General features: G+C 40.8%; 1 protein-coding gene across 1 annotated transcript in view; it reads right to left on the bottom strand.

Annotated features, from left to right (window-relative positions):
* LOC139355004 (techylectin-5B-like) overlaps window positions 1-7,296 on the bottom strand; it is a 249,180-nt gene extending 241,884 nt beyond the window's left edge. The window contains exons 1-2 of the mRNA XM_070999272.1: window positions 7,168-7,296; window positions 6,929-7,116 (exon numbers count right to left, since the gene is read on the bottom strand). Coding sequence (XP_070855373.1) covers window positions 6,929-7,116; window positions 7,168-7,266 — 287 coding nt within the window. The 5' untranslated portion in view covers window positions 7,267-7,296. The remainder of the gene's footprint in view (window positions 1-6,928; window positions 7,117-7,167) is intronic.
* Window positions 7,297-25,226: the final 17,930 nt, after the last annotated feature.

A 25,226-nucleotide genomic window follows, 5' to 3' on the forward strand; every position in this document is an offset into this window, starting at 1 on the left:
GGTCAAGCCGAGAAAAGTATTTAGCGTTCTTCAATTTGGTCATCAATGAGTCGAACGTCGGAAGAGGATAATTTTCCCTTTTTATGGCCTTATTGGCTCTGCGCATGTCCAAACACATTCGAATATCTCCACATTCTTTAAACACGATGACCACTGGCGATATCCAAGCGCTCGGTCCAGTTACCGGCTCTATAATATCAAATTTTAGGGCTTCCTCTAGTTTTGCGTTTACCTTGTGCTCCAGCGCCGTCGGGACTCGTCTCATGGGTTGTTTGACGGGCACCACCGTTGGATCAATTGAAAGCCTTATCTGAACATCTTTCCATTTGGGGAACGCACCAATCTGCTCAACTCGATTTATGTTTAACCCTAGCTTTAAAACATTAAGTTGTATCGCAGTGTCACATCCTAGTAGTGATTGTCTGCTGTTTTCTATGACGTAAAACATAGCAATTACCTCCGGGTCCCTTTTTACGCTTATCGGAGCTTCAAATACTCTTAATATTTTGAGAGGTTGATCAGAAGCATAAGAACGGAACTGGTTCGATGATTTAGTGCGCATGTTGAAAATGGTTGCCTGGTCGTCGATAAGATTCTGCCAATCTGCTTGACTGCATAGATTGTGTTTGGAACCAGAGTCGATAACCATTTCCATTGTCCTGCCGCCGACTTTGCATGGAATAATCTCGTCAGTATTCCCCTGGGTGGCTACTCGAAAACAATCAGAGTTTGCTGACTTTTCTCCGTCGTGCACAGACTCACAATTAACCAGCCTGATGTGTGTGTCTGTACGCCGTGGCCGTTTTGCCCAAGGCCCGTCCGCGTCGTGGTTGCCTGCTCTTATTTTGGTCTTGCATTTCCGTGCGAAGTGTCCAATCTTTGAGCATTTCCTGCATGTGGCGCTTCGTGCTGGGCAATCTGGGCTGTTCTCCCTATGTCCCTTTCTCCCGCAACGACCACATTCTTGCAGTGTATCAGGGTTTCGTGTCTTTTGATGTGAAACTCTCTGAATTGTGCTTTGTTGGCCAGCTACACCCATCGTCTCTGTCTGCCTGTTAACCTGCTCTTCGATGTGACACATCTTTACAAAATCATTTAAAGTAATTTCGTTCTCCAAGAGCTTCCTTTTTAAGTCCACCGGCGCCCAGACATCTATAATTTTGTCTTTGAGACAGATCTCCTCAATTTCCTTCTTGGTTTCGCCGAAAGAGCACTTTGCAACTTGTCGACGCAAACGCATTAAGAATTCGGTAAAGCCTTCACCTTCCACAGGAACCATAGTCCGGAAAAGGTGCCTCTCGAAAACCGATTTCCGTTGTGGAGAAAAATACTCGGTTAATTTCTCCACTAGAGGTGTAAAAATGTCATTATTGGCTTCCTCGTCGAACGCAACAAGTGCCCCGGGTAAGTTGTACACCACTGCCTGCAACTGCGGTCCACCCAGGTGCAGCAACTTATTTCGCTTTTTGTACACAGACGTTATCTCCTCCGACTCTATGTAGATGGTAAAAGAGCGCAGCCATGTCTACCACTCATTTCTCCACAACGCCTTGTCAAATGCTTGAAATAGAAATGGTTTTAGCTCCGCCATTTCGGTAGATTACTGCAATTCAAGAAAAATAATAACAACCAACTTTTTTTTCAGCTCCAATAATAACAATTCGTTGTTATTATCATTTGCTTTATTTTCAACTCCACCACGCTCTTAAACATGCGCTTTTGCTATGCCTTTTTGCATTCGCTTTTGCACTTAAATCTCTCTCTCATCTACCACCACCTCTTTCTTATTTTTCTTTTCGTGGTGTGTTTCTTCTCTTTAGATCTGCAGGAATTTAATCCGCACACTTGCTTCACCCACCTATTTTTCGTGGCGTGGTCGAAACTTTTCCCGTTTCCTTTTTCTTGTCTCTTCTTTCCTTTTTTTTCTTCTTTTCTGCTTTTTTTTTACTTCAGAACCCTGAATTTAATCGGCTCTCGATGAACGGACGTGATCGAAACTTTTCCAGTTTCCTTTTTCTTGTCTCTTCTTTTCTTTTTATTTCATCAGCCTGAATTTAATCGGCTCTCGATGAACGGACGTTTTACCCACTTATTCGTTTTGTGGCGTACCAAGCTTGCATATTCACACATTTACATACAACTACACATCGCATGTACATTTCGCACATACATGAGCGCTGCACGTGCAGGAATATATACATACACATATGTATGTATCTCTATTCCCTTTTCCAGCTTATGCACTTTTTTTTTCTTTACCTGCATTCGTTGGCAGCGGTCGTTTATTTTATTAATACTCAGTAGTCTTTCTTATCTGTCAGTAATAGATCTTAATCCTCGTCGCCAATGTAATACTCCAGTAATAACACGCGTATAGTAGTTTTAATAATTTTTACTAAACAGTCGCTATTGCTCGCTACCGCTCGCTTTCGTTGCTTATCGTCGACTCCTTCTTGAACTCAACATACGACGCGATCCACCACGCGTCGTGGTGAGTTTATGTATCCCGTGTTGGGCTCGAATCCCGATCAGCTGACACGGGTTCCCACAACCTCCAACGCTTGGAAATAACATTTTTTAATTAGTTCTGAATTTCGAATTTAATTTTATCAAAATCGGACGACTATATCATATAGCTGCCATAGGAACGATCGGAAAATTTGTAGGAAAAAATTATGAAACAAATTATAGCTTCGGTGTTTTTTAACATATAACCTCCTACGCTTGGAAATAACATTTTTTAATTAGTTCTGAATTTCGAAATTAATTTTATCAAAATCGGACGACTATATCATATAGCTGCCCTAGGAACGATCGGAAAATTGGTAGGAAAATAACATGAAACAAATTATAGTTTCGGTGTTTTTTGACATATTATCTTATACTATTGGGAATATAATTTTTTGTGTTTTTAAATTTAATAATTATAGCTGCAAGGGTATATAAGCTTCGGCTTGCCGAAGCTAACTTCCTTTCTTGTATAGCATTAAAACTGTAGGAGTCACAGTTATGGGAGGTTTGTGGGCGTTAGAGTGCGCGTGGCACTCTGCTGAAGCAAACTTGCGCTCGCAGAAAGCTCAGGAATCTGCATGCCAAGTCCCAATAGCCTTACATTCTTTCCGACGAATCTAGTATACCCGTTTACTCTACGAGTAACGGGTATAATATTACAGACATTTTACGAAAACGTTCCATTTCAATTTTTTTCCGTATATGCTTGCCAAAAATGAAATATGACGGAGTCTTTATTATTTATACATTGATTAACAAATAAATAAATTATAAAAAAGTTCAATTTTTTTTTTAATTTTTTCGAAATTCTGAAATATGATAAACACGATATTCCCAAAAGAAAAATTTAATTTGTCAAAAAACACCGAGGTTATAATTTTTTACATATTTTAAAAGAATATTCTTTTGATCATTCCAAAGGGAGCTATAATATATGGTTGTCCGATCCGGTTCGCTCCGTCTTATGTAATTCCTGCAATTGAAATAAGACTTTTAGGAAGCTTTCATCCGGACAGCTTTAAAACGGAGAGACTAGAGACTGGAAAGGCGGATGCTGATAAGAATATATATTATTTATTTCAAAATTTTAAAAAATACAAAAAATTATATTCCCAATAGTATAAGATAATATGTCAAAAAACACCGAAGCTATAATTTGTTTCATATTATTTTCCCAACAATTTTCCGATCGTTCCTATGGCAGCTATATGATTTAGTCGTCCGATTTCGATAAAATTTAATTCAAAATTCAAAACTAATTAAAAAATGTTATTTCCAAGCTAAGGGGGTTATATGCTAAAAAACACCAAAGATATAATTTTTCTTAATTTTTTTGTCCGATTATTCCTATGGGAGCTATAAGATATAGTTGTCCGATCCGGCTGGTTCCGACTTATATACTACCTGCAAAAGATATAAGACTTTTGGGAAAGTTTCAGCCCGATAGCTTTAAAACTGAGAGACTAGTTTGCGTAGAAACAGACGGACAGAAGGACAGACGGACATGGCTAGATCGACTCGTCTAGTCATGCTGATCAAGAATATATATACTTTATGGGGTCGGAAACGTCTCCTTCACTGCGTTGCAAACTTCTGACTAACATCATTTTACCCTCTGCAAGGGTATACAAGCTTTTTGATATACTTCTAAAAAGGAGTACCAAAGTTACCTTTTTGAACAAAAATCGTGCAAAAAAATAGGACAATTTGTGTGGGCCTAGAAAATGTTCAGGCTTATAATTCGATAAGGAATTTTATTTTTTTTTTTAAATATTTAAGTCTTATAAATGAAAGATTTTTTTGTAAAAGATATGACCCTCCAAAGTTGAAAAATTTTGCCGACAATTTTGGTTAACTTAGACCACTTTTATGACGAATATCCGAAAAATTAGATACTGAATCTACATACTTAGTTTTCATTGATTGTTGTGTTTATATTTTATTTATACATACAAGCAACGTGAGGTCTAATTCCATGTGTTCTCGACATTTTTTTATCTTAGAAAGTAAAATAGCATCTAGCTTATTTAGCCTTATTTATTTTTAAAGTCGCGAATCTATTTCACTTTTCCAAATGAATTTAGACCGGTTGGTGTAATTTAATTTTCCAGAGACGGTTCTTTTTCACGTTTTAAAATGTATTAAGAGCGCGGTGTCTAATTTAATTTTTGAGTGGCAGTTCTAGCTCACTTTTTAAATTTAATTCAGACCGCGGGTCTAATTTCACTTTTAAGGGGCTGTTCTTTTTTACTTCTTCAAATGAATTAAGATCGCGCGGCCTTATTTCATTTTAAAGCCATTTCGTTAAGCAGTTAACACAATCTGAAAGAAGATAGATGTACCTTCCCGAGGACATATCACTTGTTGGGATGGGACTCCAATAACCGGAAAAATTAACAAAAAAAATTTCAAAATTTAAGTTTTTATCCTGTTTATACCCATTACTCGTAGAGTAAAAGGGTATACTAGATTCGTCGGAAAGTATGTAACAGGCAGAAGGAAGCGTTTCCGACCCCATAAGGTATACATATTCTTGATCAGAATCACTAGCCGAGTCGATCTAGCCATGTCCGTCTGTCTGTCTGTCCGTATGAACGCTAAGATCACGGAAACTATAAGAGCTAAGCTGTTGGGGTTTCGCATGCAGATTTCTGAGCTTCTTGTGCAGCGCATGTATGATTCAGCAGAGTGCCACGCCGTCTCTAGCACCCACAAACTGCCCAAAACTGTGGCTCCTACAGTTCTGATGCTAGAATAAAAATTTTAACTGAAATGTTTTGTTCTTATTAATACCTATCGATTGACAAAAAAAGTTTGCCACGCCCACTTTAACGCCCACAAACCAAATTTTTAATCTAGCATGCAAATTGTGGGCTCCACAGGCCTGGGCGGTTTGTGGGCGTTAGAGTGGGCGTGGCATATTCGCGTACCAAACTTGCGCTGCGTACAAGGCTACGGAATCTAAATCTGAAATCCCAATTCTCTATCTTTGATATTTTCCGAGATATCCGCGTTCATATCTACGATTTTTTGAAGTTTGTTGGCGGCTTGTGGGCGTTAAAGTGAGCGTGGCAAACTTTTTTTTGGGTCAATCGGTAAATATTAATGAGAAAAATACATTTCAGTTAAAATGTTTATTCTAGCATCAAAACTGTAGGAGCCACAGTTTTGGTAGGCTTGGGGGTGTTAGAGTGGGCGTGGCACCGTGCTGAAACAAACTTGCGCTGCGCAAGAAGCTCTGGAATCTGCATGCCAAATCCCAATAGCCTAGCTCTTATAGTTTACGAGGTGTCAGCGCTCATCCGGACGGACAGACTCGGCTGATGCTGATGAAGAATATATATACTTTATGGGGTCGGAAACGCTTCCTTCTACCTGTTACATACTTTCAGACGAATCTAGTATACTCTTTCGTTCTACGAGTAACGGATATAATAGGTGTGTCCTTTAAATGTTTAATCCAACAATGCAAGGTTCCGAGGCAAATCGAAAGCGCTATGGGTGGTTTAGTTAAAGTATTGAATTTGATTACTTCACATTTTTCTTCGAAACAAAAATAGGTATGATGCTGAGGTCAATTTTTTCACACTAAAAAAGTTGTTGCAAGGCGAAACTGTGAAAGCACTCGATTAATAAATTTTGTTAAGTATGCGGAAGAAATTGCAGTTATGTAAAAAAAGCTTTATGTGTTTCTTAACCACAATTCGGCTTTGAAACGAAAAAAAATGATAAAGCAATGAACATCCAGGTCTGTATAAGACACATGTGCATCGCGACAAACGTATTTTCGAAATGGAAAGAGATGCCACATTTGAAAGACCAGTGAAATTTTTGGCTAGGGATTGGAAGAAGATTTGTATGCCTTTGCAGAGGGTATAATGATTTCAGTCAGAAGCTTTCAACGCTGTGAGACTTTTACGACCCCATAAAATATTTATATTCTTGATCAGCGTCACTAGATGGGTCGATCTGGTCATGTCCGTCTGTCCATCTGTTTCTACGCAAGCTAACGGAATGAAAGCCTTCCAATAGTCTTATTTCTACCGCAGGTAATAAGTTAGTCAGAACGAGCCATATCGGACAACTGTAGCCTCCCATAGAAGTGTTAAAAAATATATTTCTTAAAAAATGTAAAAAATTATAACTTTGGTGTTTTTTGACCAATGACGAGGACATCGACTATAACGTTGTTTCTTGTTTGAATTAAAGTCCTTAATAGGGCTTCTCAATTATCGTTTAAAATAAAAATAACAACAGTTCTTAAGCTTTTGTATGAATGTAATTATTTTGTTTCCAACTCTAATTTACGGTCCCTGATATATATAATTGATAAGGTTGGAAACGCTTTCTTTTACCTGGTAAATACTTTTAAAAGGAAATTCATATTCCCTATCTTACCTTTGAGATGATATCTTACCGTTTATTTCCTTCGAAATCCTCTAGTTCTACTCGTAACGAATATTCTTCGTTGTTTGTCAACATATATATATTCTCATTACCAAGCCAAAAGTCTTTGTTTGGTTCACCAAATCCATTTTTGTAATCTGACCAATCCCTGTTAAAGTTTTCCCGGGACTCTCCAAAATCGTCTCGCCTTTGAATAACCTACAATTAACGAGGTAAATATAATAAATTTACCTGTAAAAAATTACTTACAGTCCAACCTCCATCTGTAGTTTGTTGATCACAGTACACCTTCAAAAACCAATATGTCGTGCCGCGAATTTGTAAATAAAATACTCCAGATTGTTTCATTCCAGCATTTAAAATGTCTACACAGGAGAATCCCTTCAATGATAAATAAAATGTTTAAAAATAAACTTAATTATTCTAAGACGAATTTTATTTATTTATTACTCAAAATAAACTGCGAGGAAACGGAATAAATCCTTCGCCGTTTCTTAGACCACCTTCTCCCTGCTGCGTTTGAAGTAATCGCAGTAACAACAGCATGTTGATCCTGCGGCGCCTTTAAAGCGACTTCCTTAATACACCGTTTGGTTGTTGTCAGAGTGAGCACGATAAGCGATGCGATAATATTAGGTGAATGTTCGCGATAGAGCACCTTAAGGCATTTTAAAAGCAATCGTTTAAAATCTCGAAAGAACTTTAAACTCTCTCTCTCTCTGGCTCTTTTGCGAATTCGCCAAGTCACCAATCTATGTTACACTAGGAATTTTTTGGATATTTTTAATTAAAAAAAAAGAGAGAACGTATAGTCGACGGCCTCGACTATCAGATACCCGTTACTCTGCTAAGGGGAGTGCGAGGAAGATTAAGGTATGCAAGCAGCAAACCGACTAATCCCAATATTCGACAGCACGCTTGCCTATAACATCCTAATGGATGAAGATAGATGTTTATTATGAAAACAAAATCTCATTTACACTTCAACAAATCTTTAAAAATGTGGGCATTAGATTAGTTCCTGCGTTATGGGCGTTTGTGGGCGCTAAAATGTGGGCGTGGCATCGTGATGAAATAACCGTTAGCTATGAAAGAGTCTTAAGAATTTGCATGCCAAATCCACACTTTCCAGCTTTTATTGCTTTCGAGATCTCAACGTTCATACGAACGGACGGACAGACGGACACGGCTTGTTCGACTCGGCTAGTGATCCTCAAGAATATAGTATATAAACGTTAAATGGTTGGAAACGCGTCCTTCTACCTGTTATATTCTTCTTGGACGTTGATGCACTATGGTCAGTACAAACAAGTGGCCCTTACGACACCAAGCAATGCTTGTTACGCGCGGAGCCCTAAACCGATTTGGGCAAGTAAACGAAATCGCGGACATGGAAAAAGACGACATAAAAATAGACAGTTTAAAATACATGCTCACATAGAATGGCTAGTAACATAGAAATTTACAAATTATTGGAAGATAGAAAATACATAAGTTTATCATAATTAGTTGCATTAGGGCTATCAAACAGTAAGTCGTGACACAGTGCATTATAGTCGTCACAGAGAACCCGATAAGGATAATGAAGGGCATAATTGGATCTACAAATTGGCAGGGACAACGGACGAAAACGACGAACTGTTCTACAGGGTACATTCCAGTTGAGGGAACTAAGAAGGAAGGGAGAGTCAACATCACCATTAATTAATTTATGCAAAAACATAGCTCCATGACACTTTCTACGATGGTTCAGGGTTGGTAAGTCCAGCAGGCGCAACCTCGCATGATAAGAGGGCAATCGACTTCCTGTGTCCCAGCTTAAACCTCTCAAAGCAAATAAAAGGAATTGTTTTTGAACAGACTCTAACATATTTTGGTAACAGCTAATTTGAGGTGACCATATACACGAGCAATATTCCATTGAGGGACGAACAAGAGAAACATACAAAAGCTTTGTTGTGTATGGATCATCAAACTCCCTTGACCAGCGCTTCATAAACGCCAGGAGACTTCTGGCTTTGTTAGTTATAGTAGATATATGGTCTTTAAAACTAAGTTTATGATCAAATAGAACGCCAAGATCCTGAACAGAAAAAATACGTTCAAGGGCGTTATTACCGATACAATAAGAATACAGAGATGGACTACTACGATAAAAGGTCATAAAGTTACATTTAGAATAGTTCAAATTCAACTTGTTAATCATGCACCACGTATACAAACAATCAAGATCTAATTGAAGGTCATTATATGAATTAGGTAAACACATGGACAAACATAGCTTGACATCATCTGCATACATTAAAACAGTTGACGATTTTATAACATAAGGTAGATCATTAATCATTAAGCCAAAAAGTAAAGGTCCCAGGTGGCTACCCTGTGGCACTCCAGAAGTAACATTAATTATTTTGGAAATTTTATTATTAAAACAGACCATTTGAGTTCTACTAGAAAGGTAGGAAAGTATCCACTCTAGTAGGTTGGGTGGAAAACCTAAAAGGGACAATTTATAAATAAGAATCCTATGGTTCACTGAATCAAAAGCTTTAGAGAAATCGGTATAAATCACATCAGTTTGATGATGTGTCAGAAAACCTCTAGTGATTAAAGACGTAAATTCAAGTAGGTTTGTAGAAGTAGAGCGACATCTAGTGAAGCCATGCTGACAAGGTGAAATAATAGACCTGCAATGATGCTGCAACTGACAGGTAATAATTTTTTCAAAAAATTTAGGAATAGAACTGAGTTTAGCAATACCGCGATAGTTTGAGATATCAGACTTGTTCCCTTTTTTAAACAATGGGATAATAAAGGATTCCTTCCATATGGATGGAAATCTACATTGACTTAGGGACAGATTAAATATCAATGTTAAGGGAAGAGCAAGATAAGATGAACAATTCCTAAGTATACAACTTGGTATTCTATCAGGACCCGGTGAAAATGAGAGCTTGAGAGTATTAAGACTCTGAAGAACATCAGATACATCAATCACTGGTTTGAAGATAGAGTTCAAATGAGGTAGCGGGTATGGATAATCTTTGATAATGACATTATTGCATTTCGTATAAGTGGATTGAAAAAAGTCTGCGAATAAGTTGCAAATATCATTATCATCAGATGCTACCTTATTATTGAGAACGAGAGAGGGAGGGAAGCAGCTAGATTTTCGTTTAGAATTGACGAAAGAAAAGAAAAGCTTAGGATGCTTTTGAAATCCCGCTTACAACGAGACAGGTAATTTTTGTAACAATCAGTATTGTACTGGACAAATTCCACCTTAGCTGAGCTATATTTGGTGAAGTCTGTCTGTAAGCCGGATATTTTGAAACGTTTAAATAGTCTTGTTTTTTTATTCTTCAGATAAGATAGTTGACGGGTAAACCATGGAGAGCTGTAAGAATTCTTCATGGAGGAAAGAGGGACATGTTCTTCAAATAGACGGTAAAGGATCTCATAAAAGTGCCTAACTGCATCATCAACAGGAAGGTCAACTAGAAAGGACCAGCTTACTGTCGATAAAGATTCCACTAGTCTGCCGTAATCAGTCCTCTTAAAACACAAACTAGGCTGTACATTTATTGCAGTCCTAGGATTATACAAAAATCCATTAATACAGAGCTGAAGGGTAGGATGATAACAATCTTCAGGTAAAGATAGTGGCGAAATACGACTGACTTCAGCATCGCTACTATCAAAAACAAAGATTAAGTCAAGAAGACGACCAATATGATTGGGAATACTGTTAACTTGCTGCAAAGATAGTTCAACAAGACCATCAATAAAATCATTTTGCATCCTAGGAATCATTGCCAATGAGTCCTTACTCTCCAACCAAGAGATATTGGGAAGATTAAAGTCACCAAGCACAATAAGTTGGTCAGTTACAGTAAGCAACAAGGAGATAGAATGTATGGCGGACAGGTGCAGTAGATACACGTTAAATTCAGAGCCGGGAGATATATACGAGCAGGTTAAAAAAATGTTTCTTTTTGGGAAAGATAATTTTACGGAAATAAATTCAATACCTGATGATTCAGAAATATCAACAAACTCAGAAGTTAAATTGGATTTGACTCCAATAAGAACGCCTCCTCCTCGACGGGTCTGACGATCCTTCCGATAAACAAAAAAGTTATTAGACAAAATCTCACTATCATGTACGGATGGGTTAAGCCAGGTCTCAGTGAGTACAATAACATTGGCCTCAAAAACTGAACTATTTATATAAAGCGTAGAGAGTTTACTAAGAAGCCCCCGAACATTCTGATAGTGAATTAGGAAATTTAGTTTTTTGAATTTATATCAGAGCTGGGCGCCGACAAAGAAGTCACGGAAAGGGAGCTATTTTTTTTTATATACTCGTGGACAATTATATCAGCAGGCCAAAAATTGGGGCAAAGAAGTTTAAAGAACAGCCCGTACGGAACAAGTATTTTAAATGAAGAGTAATCTCTTTTCTGTTTAAAATTAAATTTGGTGATGTCAATACCATTTTGATTGGGAAGGGAGAGGTTTGTGACAATATGATGCATAACGTCATTTACTGTTATTGCTGCATTCAACCTAGACACAAAAATAGATTTCCTAGGTACCATGACAGTGAGTGGTACCGGAGAAGAGAGAGCAGGGCTATGCGTGTTTTTCCTAGGGATCATGCTAGTAAGTGGGACAGGAGGATGTGCGAGGGTATTAGCTATAGGAAGTACAAGGTGCGGCAGAGCCCCGGAAGTGGCAACAGCCGGTGAACGGTTAGTAGGCCTTAATGACTCAGGCGAAACTACAGTCCCTGAATCTGGCAGCGATTGCCCTGTGGGGTCATTCGTTGATGACTCGATCCCATTGGGATCATCCTCGTCGCACGACACATAGCCTGCAGTGGGGCTGGGAAGAGAGAGGTTGGTCGAGAGATCTGGAACGTGTAAAGAAACATTAGGCAGTGTAGGACTACGATTTATATTTAATGAAGATTGACTTAGAAGAATCCGACCTTTAAAGTTCGAGTCGCAAACATTAAATCGACTTAATAAGTCCGTAAATCCAGCACGTAATGCCTGGAACTCCAGCTCCGTTTGCCTCATAAATGCTATTATATCGATTTTGATATGTAGGCATGTAGGGCACGTCCAGTCCAGGTTAGCATTAGATCTAGTGCGATCAGCAATTTGGGCAGCACTATGCCCAAAGTCTGCACATTTTGCGTGCGCAATGTTCTCACATAACCAGCAACTAACAATTGGCTGCCGAGAAGTGATTTTACCAACAAATTGGCAACCAACAACACAGCAGGCAGACATTGTTTACAAGTTGAGGTCAGTTAAATGTAGAATGTAGAAAAAGTAGAAAAAGTAGGAAGCTTTAGATGAGTGCCAACAAACAGCTGTGTGGCTTTGCAAAACGCAGAGGAAAGATAAGAAAAGAGAGCGGTAAGACCAATTCAGCAAAGACCCGTTAACTCGAAAATGAGAGCCGGTGACTGAAGTTGGGAGAATGTAGCAGAGCGAACGGTGCGAGAGAGCGCCAAAACAACAATGTAAATAAGAAACAACAACAATGCACAAAGCACCCGCGTCTTTAACTATTATCCAATATAATAATACAGATAATGGTTTTAACACAAATAACTAAATTGCATGCAAACGGCGGTCTCAACCGAGTTGAAAATGAAACTTTGGGAATATATCAGATCGGTAATTTAGACACTAGGCGAATAAATGTAGGAGCAATTATAAAACGCGTCCGTGTACAACAGAGACCGAATTCGAAGTGAATACTGCGTTTAATTTCAGGAGGCAGTGTCGAGCGGCAGTTTTATCCAGATGTCAACATCTCGCGCGCCTGCACTGCCGTCCGCTCTCCCTCTCAATTTCTCCTCTAAGTCTCCGCCCTGCTCTGGAGCGCTTAAGTTAAGTTAGGCTTAAATAGTGCTCTTTTCCAAGTGATCCAATAAACATCTACGCACGTCGCTTCATCTATTTTCAACGATCAAGCCACCCCGCCCTGACATTTTGGTCCAGTCGAATCCGGATTTCAAAATCTTTGGATTTTCCTCTCCTGGAGTTTCCTTTGATTTTGTCCCAGCAGGCTTGAAACGCTCCAGATAAGTTCCACTTACTATAGTTGCCGTTCATACAGCCAGTTTTTCGAACCCTATTGCGACTAACTTTCTGTATGATGTATTGTATAAATCCAAAAGTGATTAATCCGACGCAACGGCATTGAATATATGTATTACCATTCCGTTATTTGTGCCCGACAATATTCCACTTTCTTTTGCCCACAATTGTACACTTGAAACAATTCCAGTAGATATTTCAGTGCTACTATTCAACTAAAATATTTCTCAAGTATATTTTCAATTCCAATTGTGTGTAAAATATAACTCAGCCAAAGTAAAACATTCCCGATCATAAAATTTTTCCTTTAGATTTGCACTTTTTATTTTTTACTGTGTTCCAGCTGCGTGTGTGTATTTACAAAAGCAGTCTAATACAGTCCACTCTAACTACTCTTTCTAATAATTCCACTCCAACTACTTTTCTCAACATACAGATACGGCTAAATTATTTCTAAAATTAAAAAGAAAGTTACAATATCCACAAATTTACTCCAACAAATCGTTTGCAATTTAGTTGTGCAGGTGACAAACAAACGCACCGCCAAACAAACATAAGCGAAGTCTTTACTGTTCCCGCAACGTTATTCCGCTATTCGCACCCCAAATATGTACATATGTACAGTGTACATACATACGTATATCGATATTTTCGAACAGTGGGTCAAGTGCTCATAAAAAATGTTCCTTTCAAACAAACAAAATTAAAGTCCGTAATTCTTTACATATGTCCGACCATCCGATATAACAAATATTTATTGACTCTGCCTATCCGAAAGTGTGACCGTATATATTTACAAACTTGATTGGTTCCTAAATTCCAATTCGATTTAAGCCCGTTTCCTTACTTCTGAATTAAAATTCTAAATTATTTTACGTCATGACAACATCAGTAAAATCCGCTTTAACCCGATTTATGGCCACAGCTGACTGTCTGATCAACTTTGAGGCCACTGTGAACGCTCCAGGTGCTCCTACCCCAACGTTATCCGCCTGTAAAATCCGACGCGATCAGTTCAATTCCTTGTGGCAAACGGTAAAGGCCAAGTATTAACAAACGTACTCCACTTACGAAATATTTGCCGCGCAGCTGATGGAACAAATCCAAAAAGGCTCCTCCCAAATACCTCAAGTTGCAGTAACTCCATCCCAAAATTCCACGTCCTATGGCTTTCGGCTCCCTCCTATCGACACAGAGGTTTTCTCTGGCGATTATCTTCGCTGGCCGACTTTCCCCGACCTTTTCACGGCAATATACATAGACAATCTAAGTCTAACGCCCGTTGAAAAATTATTCCACTTAAATTCAAAAACAAGTGGCGAAGCTCGTTCCATAGTTTCGAGATCCCCACTCACCAATGATGACTTTCGCTCAGCCTGGAATAACCTAACTGAGCGTTTCGAAAATATGCGATTGCAGGTGAACAGTAACCTGAAAACACTTTTCAATGTGCAATCCATAACACAGGAGTCGGGAGCAGCCTTAAAAGAACTTCAACGAACTTTTCAAGGTTGCTTAACTTTCTTTACGTTTTCCGGTGTTAATATTGAGAATTGGGGCCCTATCCTGGTTTATATGTGCTCGACAAAACTACCAAATCTCACTCTCTCATTATGGGAGCAATCCATTCAAAATAAAGACGAAATTTCTACGTGGCTTGAGCTTGATTCCTATTTGACGGAGCGCCATCGAACTCTTGAGGCCGTCGATAGCTTCCGATCTGCCAATTTCCACCACGTCCAGTCCAAAGACACAAATCGAGTGGCAGAATTTCCAAGAATAAATTTCTTCAACACAAGGCTAGTTCCGATACCCAAAGGCTGTGATCTGTGTTCGAAGAAAAACCACCCCGTGCGTATATGTCCACGCTTCCTACAAATGACGGTAGACGATCGCCAAGCCTATATTCAAAGAAAGCAATTGTGCTTCAATTGCTTTGCACGCAGCCATCAATTCCGGGATTGCACAAGCGCTCACAACTGTCTCACTTGCCAAGATCGGCATCACACATTGCTGCATCGAAACAGCGGCCCTACTACTCCGCCGATTCCATGCGACCCTCCAAGGCCAGTATCCGCCTCAGTTCCACACAACATTTCGTCCTATTCAGCGCATGTTTCCGTACAAAAAGTCCCTCCTAAGAATACTCCATCCGAATATTGGGTTCCATACCCCGCCTTGGATGGCAGACGTACTCTAGGTATTAAATCCTACCAATGCCGAGTCTGCCAATAGATCCATCCTCTACGGAAGTGCCACTACTTTCTACGGCTAAGCCCCCGGCTTCAGGAAGTACATATCCAGAAGTACTGCTCCAATTGCTTGGCTCACAGTCATTCCAAGGACTCCTGCCGAAGTGGTCATCACTGCCACAAGTGTGGAAAGGCCCACAACACTCTCCTACATATGGACGACCGATCTTCACTTCCAACATATTCTTGAGCCTAATATCCTGAGGTTCTTGCTACGGGTGTCCTCGCAAGGGGTGGGGGGGGTGGGAATGTTTACGTCAAAAGGGCGTTTAATTTCAGGAGGCAGTGTCGAGCGGCAGTTTTATCCAGATGTCTACTTCTCGCGCGCTCGCACTGCCGTCCGCTCTCCCTCTCCATCTCTCCCCTAAATCTCCGCTCTGCTTTGGAGCACTTAAGTTAAGTTAGGATTAAATAGTGCTCTTTTCCAAGTGATCCAATAAACATCTACCCACGTCGCGAGAAAACCCCAAAGTACTCCCGTGTTTTTTGCGTACTACTCGATCTTGGGGCTTGATCTATTTTCAACGATTAAGCCACCCCGCCCTAACATTTTGGTCCAGTCGAAGCCGGATTTCAAAATCTTTGGATTTTCCTCTCCTGGAGTTTCCTTTGATTTTGTCCCAGCAGGCTTGAAACGCTCCAGATAAGTTCCACTTACTATAATTGCCGTTCATACAGCCAGTTTTTCGGACCCTATTTCGACTAACTTTCTGTATAATATATTGTCTAAATCCAAAAGTGATTAATCCGACGCAACGGCATTGAATTTATGTGTTACCATTCCGTTATTTGTGCCCGACAATATTCCAATTTCTTTTTCCCACAATTGTAAACTTGAAACAATTCCAGTAGATATTTCAGTGCTACTATTCAACTAAAATATTTCTCAAGTATACTTTCAATTCCAATTGTGTGGAAAATATAGCTCAGCCACAGTAAAAACCTATCGATTGATCAAAAAAAAAAATTGCCACGCCCACTCTAACGCCCATAACGCTTAAATCGGTCTACCGCCGGTAGGTGGCGCATTTTAATATCGATTTGCTGCTTACATATCTCCATTTCCCTTTGGTCCCATCAGCTGAGTAACGGGTATCTGATAGTCGAGGTACTCGACTATAGCGTTCTTCCTAGTTTTTGCTTTGTTCCAGCTGCGTGTGTATATTTACAAAAACAATCTAATACAGTCCACTCTAACTACTCTTTCTAACTACTTTTCTCGACTTACAAATACGGCTAAATTATTTCTAAAATTAAAAATAAAGAGCAAATATCCACAAATATACTCCAACAAATCGTTTGCAATTTAGTTGTGCAGGTGACAAACAAACGCACCGCCAAACAAACATAAGCGAAGTCTTTACTGTTCCCGCAACGTTATTCCGCTATTCGCACCCCACATATGTACATATGTACAGTGTACATACATACGTATATCGATATTTTCGCCAGTGCACAGTGGGTCAAGAGCTCATAAAAAATGTTCCTTTCAAATAAACAAAATTAAAGTCCGTAATTTAATAATCCGTAAAATATTTATTGACTCTGCCTATCCAAAAGTGTGACCGTATATATTTACAATCTTGATTGGTTCCTAAATTCCAATTCGATTTAAGCCCGTTTCCTTACTTCTGAATTAAAATTCTAAATTATTTTACGTCATGACAACATCAGTAAAATCCGCTTTAACCCGATTTATGGCCACAGCTGACTGTCTGATCCACTTTGAGGCCACTGTGAACGCTCCAGATGCTCCTACCCCAACGTTACCCGCCTGTAAGATCTGACGCGATCACTTCAATTCCTTGTGGCAAACGGTAAAGGCAGCATACGACATATGCTCCGACTGCATTATAGCTGCAGGCAAAAGCGCCGCAGACACAAAATCCATACTAAAGTCCAAGTATTACCAAACGTACTACACTTATGAAATATTTGCCGCGCAGCTGATGGAGCAAATCCAAAAAGGCTCCTCCCAAATACCTCAAGCTCCAGTAACTCAGTCCCAAAATTCCACCTCCTATGGCTGTCGGCTGCCTCCTATCGACACAGGGGTTTTCTCGGGCGATTTTCTTGGCTGGCCGACTTTCAGCCACCATTTCACGGCAATATACATAGACAATCTGAGTCTAACGCCCGTTGAAAAACTATTCCACTTAAATTCAAAAACAAGTGGCGAAGCTCATTCCATAGTTTTGAGATCCCCTCTCACCAATGATGGCTTTCGCTCAGCCTGGAATAACCATACTGAGCGTTTCGAAAATAAGCGATTGCAGGTGAACAGTCACCTGAAAACACTTTTCAATGTGCAATCCATAGCACAGGAGTCGGGAGCAGCCTTAAAAGAACTTCAACGAACTTTTCAAGGTTGCTTAACTTTCTTAACATTTTCCGGTGTTAATATTGAGAATTGGGGCCCTATCCTGGTTTATATGTGCTCGACAAAACTACCAAAGCTCACTCTCTTATTATGGGAGCAATCCATTCAAAATAAAGCTGAAATTCCTACGTGGCTTGAGCTTGATTCCTATTTGACGGAGCGCCATCGAACTCTTGAGGCCGTCGATAGCTTCCGATCTGCCAATTTCCACCACGTCCAGTCCAAAGACACAAATCGAGTGGCAGAATTTCCAAAAATAAATTCCTTTAACACAAGGCTAGTTCCGCTACCCAAAGGCTGTGATCTGTGTTCGAAGAACCACCCCGTGCGTATATGTCCACGCTTCCTACAATTGACGGTAGACGATCGCCTAGCCTATATTCAAAGGAAGCAGTTGTGCTCCAATTGCGTTGCAAGTAGCCACCAATTCCGGGATTGCACAATCGCTCACAACTGTCTCACTTGCCAAGATCGGCATCACACATTGCTGCATAGAAACAGCGGCCCTACTATTCCGCCGATTCCATGCGACCCTCCAAGGCCAGTATCCGCCTCAGTTCCACACAACATTTCGTCCTATTCAGCGCATGTTTCCGTACAAAAAGTCCTCCCTAAGAATACTCCATCCGAATATTGGGTTCCATACCCCGCCTTGGATGGCAGACGTACTCGAGGTATTAAATCCTACCAATGCCGAGTCTGCCAAAAGATCCATCCTCTACGGAAGTGCCACTACTTTCTACGGCTAAGCCCCCGGCTTCAGGAAGTACATATCCAGAAGTACTGCTCCAATTGCTTGGCTCACAATCATTCCAAGGACTCCTGCCGCAGTGGTCATCACTGCCACAAGTGTGGAAAGGCCCACAACACTCTCCTACATATGGACGACCGATCTTCACTTCCAACATATTCCTGAGCCTAATATCCTGAGGTTCTCGCTACGCGTGTCCTCGCAAGGGGGGGGAGAATGTTTACGTTAAAAGGGCTATTAATTTCAGGAGGCAGTGTCGAGCGAAAGTGGAGCGCCAAGTGATCCAATAAACATCTACGCACGTCGCGTGAAAACCCCAACGTACTCCCGTGTTTTTTGCGTACTATTCGATCTTGGGGCTTCATCTGTTTTCAACGAACAAGCCACCCCGCCCCAACATATACTTTCCGACGAATCTAAATAGATTCTAAGCCAATAGTAACCATCTTATAACAGCTCATAACAGTTAATAACAGCTAGTAACCAGCTAATAACATCTGGTAGCAACAGCCAGTGGACAGCTAATAACAACTGTTCGTACCCAAAGGTACTCAACATGACCACCCCCAACAAATCAAGCAGTAGCCAAGTTGGGAACAGTACCAGGCGCTCAGTAGCACCCACTGCATATGAGAATTTCTGATCAGCATATTATATGTCTCACTACTACTACTACTTACTTCACTAATCATTACACTTAACCTCCGTGTTCCAAGTAGTATATAAACATGTACCAAATAAAGAAAAAATCAGTTATCAACACATCTCATAACTCCGCAGTTCTACTTCCTACCTCTGGGAATAGGGCTCGTAATACACTATCTCCACAAGCAGCTAGCCTAAGTTAGCTCAACCTCAGCGCAGTTCCGCATCGCCTGTGGTCCGGCATCGCAGTAACCTTCGTTACCATTGCCGCGACGCGATCCACTACAGGACTCAGAGCTTTATCCAGCTTCACAGGATACGCTTCTTCTTCCAGCGTCACAGGAACTCAGCTTTATCCAGCTTCACAGGATACGCCTCTTCTTCCAGCGTCACAGGAACTTCAGTTTAATCCAGCTTCAGAGGATTCGCTTCTTCTTCCAGCGTCACAGGAACTTCAGCTTTATCCTGTTTCACAGGATACTCAGCTTCATCCAGCTTCACAAGATTCTTTGTTTCCAAGACACACAATATGTCTACTTCATTCATTGAGGAAACAAGTCACACAAGAATCGATTTACACAATCGATTACTAGACACCCAAAACGAGCTGCAAGGGAAAATCCAACAGCTCATTAAGAATTATGGCAAGGATTCTGCCGACCGACGCCACCGAGACGGCTATTACTCCGGTAAGCTAAATCAGTTAAACGATCTTTGGCAGCAGTTTTGCGACCTAGATGAAGAAGTCCAGCAAGCGGCATTACCCACTGGAAGTGATTACTCTTCGCGATTAGTAGCACTTAAGGAGCTGGTCGAAAAACATCAGAATATCTTTCTGGACAACATGCCGACTGGAAGCGGACTTTCGAAGGCCCCGAGACGAACGTCGGCTAACATCAAGATCACAACAAGAGATCAAGTCAAAGGAGATTCCGCAACTGACACGGTGATCCGACAGTTGCAGAGAAGATGCAACGAATTGGAGTCATCATTAACATTAGCCTCGAACGCCCCAACCGTCACCCCAGCCCTACAAAGGCACCTGGATCTCCATTGGGCGTTACTGAGGCAAGCCCACGACGAATTGGATAGCACACCTGGGGCCGCAGCCCTGGCAGAAGCAGAGCTAGCTCAATTCCACACATTATACGAGGAATACGAAATGAACCTGCTTCGAGAAAACGACGCGCCAATGAGCCTAAACTTGGCACTTCCGCCAATTAGCATTCCGGAGTTCAACGGCGAGTATCTAGACTGGCCACGGTTCCATGATCTCTTTGTGGAATTGGTACATAATAAACCATATTCGGCCAGTCAAAAACTACATATTCTTCAGAGTTCGCTTCGTGGTGAAGCGAGGAACGTTTTGACAGACACAGCCTTCTCACTGGGTGGCTATGACGACACCTGGTTGCGTTTGAAGGCCAGGTCCCAGAACGGAAAAATACTAGGATTCGCCGCCATAGCAAAAATTATTGTCCATAAGCCTATAGACGGCTCCTCGTGCCAACTAAGGGCCTTACATGACACTATAAAATACTCAATGAGTACTCTTAAAAACCTCGATATCAGCACAAAATCCTGGGATCCAATCCTGTGTTTTCCTATCAGAAGAAAACTAGACCAGCAGTCTCTAGCTGCTCTAGACAATTCAGCGGATGCACCAACGGAAATTCCAACGTTATGGAGTGTACTCACGTTTATTGAGCGGCGCGCTTGCATGCTGGAGACTATAAGCGCTCAACCTACAGCAACACTCCGCCATCAGTCAGTTCACAACGAAGAGAGCTGAAAGATTTGTCACCTAGGACAACATAATCTTAGAGCATGTAGCCGTATCCAGCAAATGGACCCCAAAGCACGGCGTCAAGCCATTATTCAAGTAGGAGCATGCACAAATTGTTTGTCTACAGCTCATAAGGTTGAAAACTGTGGATCACCGACCACTTGTCGAGTCTGCCAGCAACGGCATCATTCACTGTTACACCAAGGACCGACTAGCAATCCAGTGGCCGGCGCAGTAACCATTGCAGGCTACGACGACGTAGGAGGATATACTCTGCTTGCGACCGCCAAGGTATCATTACAAGGGCCAAACGGTCAATTACAAACATGTCGCGCTGTAATAGATGGTGGATCACAGGTGAATCTTATCTTAAGGAGAATGGCAGATCTGCTATCTCTTAAGCAGAGGTCACCGATTGAAATATGTGGGATCGGAGGAAAAATATCAACAGCAATTAGATCAACACAAAAGCTCTCATAAGTTACATCAGGGTTTGAAAGACTAATAGAGGTATTTATTATTCCCACAGTCATTACAGACCAACCGTCTGTACCAATTGATACTGATCTTAATATTCCCGAGGGACTTCCGTTAGCAGATCCTGACTTTCGGCAACCTGGACCCATTGACCTTACCTTAGGGGTTGAGGTGTATTCTCGTGTAATAACCGGTGAACTTCTTGAACTAGGACCTTATAAACCTTTGGCACAAGGCACTAGGCTTGGCAATGTTATCACAGGTTATCTCAATAAAGAAACCTCATCTGATACGGAAATCAACCCTAGTCTGGTAGAAGGCAGAGGTGATTTTGCAGGACCAAATGCTGCTTATGAGCCAACGATGAAGGAGTCATTTAACGAACTTAGCATTGATGGATCGTAAAATAAGAACCAGCGACACTGACTCGTCCGATCGAGGATCAACCGCTATACATAATAGTTCATTGCAGCTAACTGAACTTAAGACAAAAGAAAAATAAATTGATACAGATCCGACTTCTCATCAACTTAAAACCAATAAGAAGCCTGACTTTGGTTAAACATTTCTAAACTTAACCAAGGAATATCTTAGTTTTGTTGCAGAATGTCCATATACCATAGACGTGCCAAATGATCAAGTTCTACGAGGGCTCAATTTCAGTCCCCACGGTAATGTCAATTTTATCGCAAAGGGGAGTCTTAAGCAGCATCAAGAAGATGTGAAGGACCTGAATCACGGACATGAACCTCAGTTGAAGGAAAGATCCACCTTGGTCAATGATATGTTAGGTGCTTCCTATACAATTCGGCCAAGGGCTGACCGACATCACGACTTAATTGAGGGTACCCCTCAATGGGGGGGAGAATGTTCGTACCCAAAGGTACTCAACATGACCACACCCAACAAATCAAGCAGTAGCCAAGTTGGGAACAGTACCAGGCGCTTAGTAGCACCCACTGCATATGAGAATTGCTGATCAGCATATTATATGTCTCACTAACTCACCGTCTCACCGACTCAACGGCACACTGACCGGCCAATGCAGTCAGCACATTTTGCAGTGTCTGCCGAGCCAACTACACAAACTGCTACCATAATCAAAACTCCCTGACCTATCTACCTACTTTAGAATATAGCTTACTTCAATAATCATTACACTTAACCTCCGTGTTCCAAGTAGTATATAATCATGTACCAAATGAAGAATAAATCAGTTATCAACACATCTCATAACTCCGCGGTTCTACTTCCTACCTCTGGGAATAGGGCTCGTAATACACTATCTCCACAAGCAGCTAGCCTACGTTAGCTCAACCTCAGCGCAGTTCCGAATCGGCAGCTCAACCCCTTTCATGAATCAGGAAAACCAGATGAGTATTGTATTTAACGAGTTTATTAAACTTATGCAAAAAGCGCTGCTATTTTAGACAAGGCTGCCTAACTCATTATCCCCTTTTGAAGAATATGCTTTGAATACTCAAATACTAAGGTCAGGTTTTTTTGGTTTCTGAAGGTTCTGGGGTAGTAAAAATTGATGTTTTGAAAGTATTTCAACATCTGTTATATGTAATAATTCATGTTCACAATAATAAAATAAATGAGAAAATATTAACATAATAAATATTCTTCTGACTTTTAGTTCTAATTAAAACTGCAGGAACAGAGAATGGCAAAATATTTTCTTGATTAAGGTATGTCGGCCACCTGAGAGATTCTAAACAGTCCTGATTTCATCCATTATCAATGGTCTGGATATGTTTGCTCTAATCAGTGACCCTGCGCCCTGGGACTTGGGTAAGTAACTTTTATGAGGGTCAGGTAATGATAGGTCACGGCAAGTCGGGTGGGTCGTGGGTAGGTCTGTGTAATTTTAGTATAATACGTTTATAGTTTTATTTAAAAGAAATAGTGATAAGTAGTTCTGGTTATAGTTTTAGGTAATTAATAAGGATTTTAACAGCGTTTTTAGATTATTACTCGCGTCGTTCCTTTGCTTCGTTTATATTTCACGTCTTTCTTCTTCGTTTCTCTCGTTCTAAGTGCTTGTACAAGACTTTTTTTTCACCACGCCAATAATTAGTAGTGCTGTTCATCTGTGGTGGGTTCGGTTGACAAGGATGCCAGACCTATTCCAACAACTCGGCCATCCTTCTAAACATTCGTCCCGAATGTTTCGTCGTCGTCCTCGGAGGATATTTTCATCCATGGCTTCATATACTCAGTGCAAGAGGTAATGTATCTTGGTCCGTCCGTAGTTAGCGATTCCTTTACAACATCGTAAGTGTGCTTCGGGTTGACTTTTGTAACGCGGTAGGGACCCAAGTACTTAGGCTTTAACTTAAGTCCACCAACATCGCCAACTTTGTATGTTGCTGCTGGTCTACGTCTGAGGTTGTATGAGTGCTTGTTTTCATTCTGCATAGCCAGGATCTGTTTCTTTGCAGCTTTGCGGATCTCGTCTCGATTGTCCTGAAACATTTGTATTAACTCTTGCTCAATCATTTCCTTCAACAGGACGTCTGTTTTAGTGCGCATCTTGATGCCTACAAGAAGTTCGAATGGAGTTGTGTGTGTACTTCTGCAGTACGTCGAATTAATTGTCTGCTGCACCTGGTTTACGAACTTATACCATTTGATGGGATCATCTAATGACAGTTTGGACAGTACAGATACAATTGTGGCGTTGAGGCGTTCGACTTGACCGTTTGCTCTCGGAACTCCAGTTGATACTGCATGAAGTTCAATGCCCTCGTCCTCACAATACTTCTTGAACTCGTCTGAAGTGAACGCTGTGCCTCGATCGGATATTATTTGAGCAGGATTTCCAAATATTGCGCTCTGAGCCTCTAGTCTAGTGATGACGTCCTTAGAGGATGTTGATTTCGTAGGATATAGCCAACAAAATTTGGTGAATCCGTCAATGACAGCAAGGATGTGCTTGTACGCCTTGTGAGTTGATTCGAGAGGTCCCAAAAAATCGATGTGGAATGTTTGAAATGGCTCCGCTTCCTTGGGCAATGGGTGCAACTCTCCTTCTTTTTTCCCAAGCTTGCGGTTGGATACGATACACGGAATGCAGCATTTAATCTGTCTTTGGATCTTGTCTTCAAGTTTAGGAATGTAATATTTCTTTCCGATGATCTCTTTGGTTTTCTTTACAGAAAAATATCCATTTTTATGAGCCTGCCGAATGATTTCACGTTGAAGGATCGGTGGTACAACTATAAGCTCGTCGTCGTTCACCAATTTGTACAGCAATCCAGATCGTAAAAAAAAGTTGTTGTGGATAGATTTTTCAGCAAGGATGTCTATTATGGCTTTTAATTCCTCGTCCTGCGATTGAACACACTTCAATTTGCTGTGCAAACTATCGTCAGAGATCATCATTACCGGGCAACGCTCACCATGGCGTATGCGAGTGCCTGATCTGTGTTCGACTTCAAAGTCAAACTCCTGAAGTTCGAGGATCCAACGTGCGACTCTAGTGCAGACTTATCTTTTCTCAATCGTCTTCGTGAAAGCATTGCAATCGCTGATCAGCTTGAAACGCATACCCAACAGGTATATTCGGAACTTTCGGAAAGCTTCTACCACTGCCAGAATCTCCAACTCGTAGCTAGAAAACTTTATTTCTGCGTCTGTAGTTTTCTTACTCATGAAGTACACTGGATGAATCTTGTTATCCTTAGGAGATTTTTGGAGTAATACTGCCCCAAAACCATCAATCGAAGCATCTGTATGAAGTTCTGTTTCGTGCTGTGGATGAAAAATTTTGAGCACAGGTTTTTGGGTAATCAAACTTTAAAGCTTGTTAAAAGCGTCAATCTCTCTGTCCGAAAAACAGAACTTAGCGTCATGCTTCATAAGATCGGTCAAAGGTTTGGCGATGATCGAA

Source organism: Drosophila suzukii, unplaced genomic scaffold (assembly GCF_043229965.1).
Source record: "Drosophila suzukii unplaced genomic scaffold, CBGP_Dsuzu_IsoJpt1.0 scf_6, whole genome shotgun sequence".
NCBI classification, from domain to species: domain Eukaryota; kingdom Metazoa; phylum Arthropoda; class Insecta; order Diptera; family Drosophilidae; genus Drosophila; species Drosophila suzukii.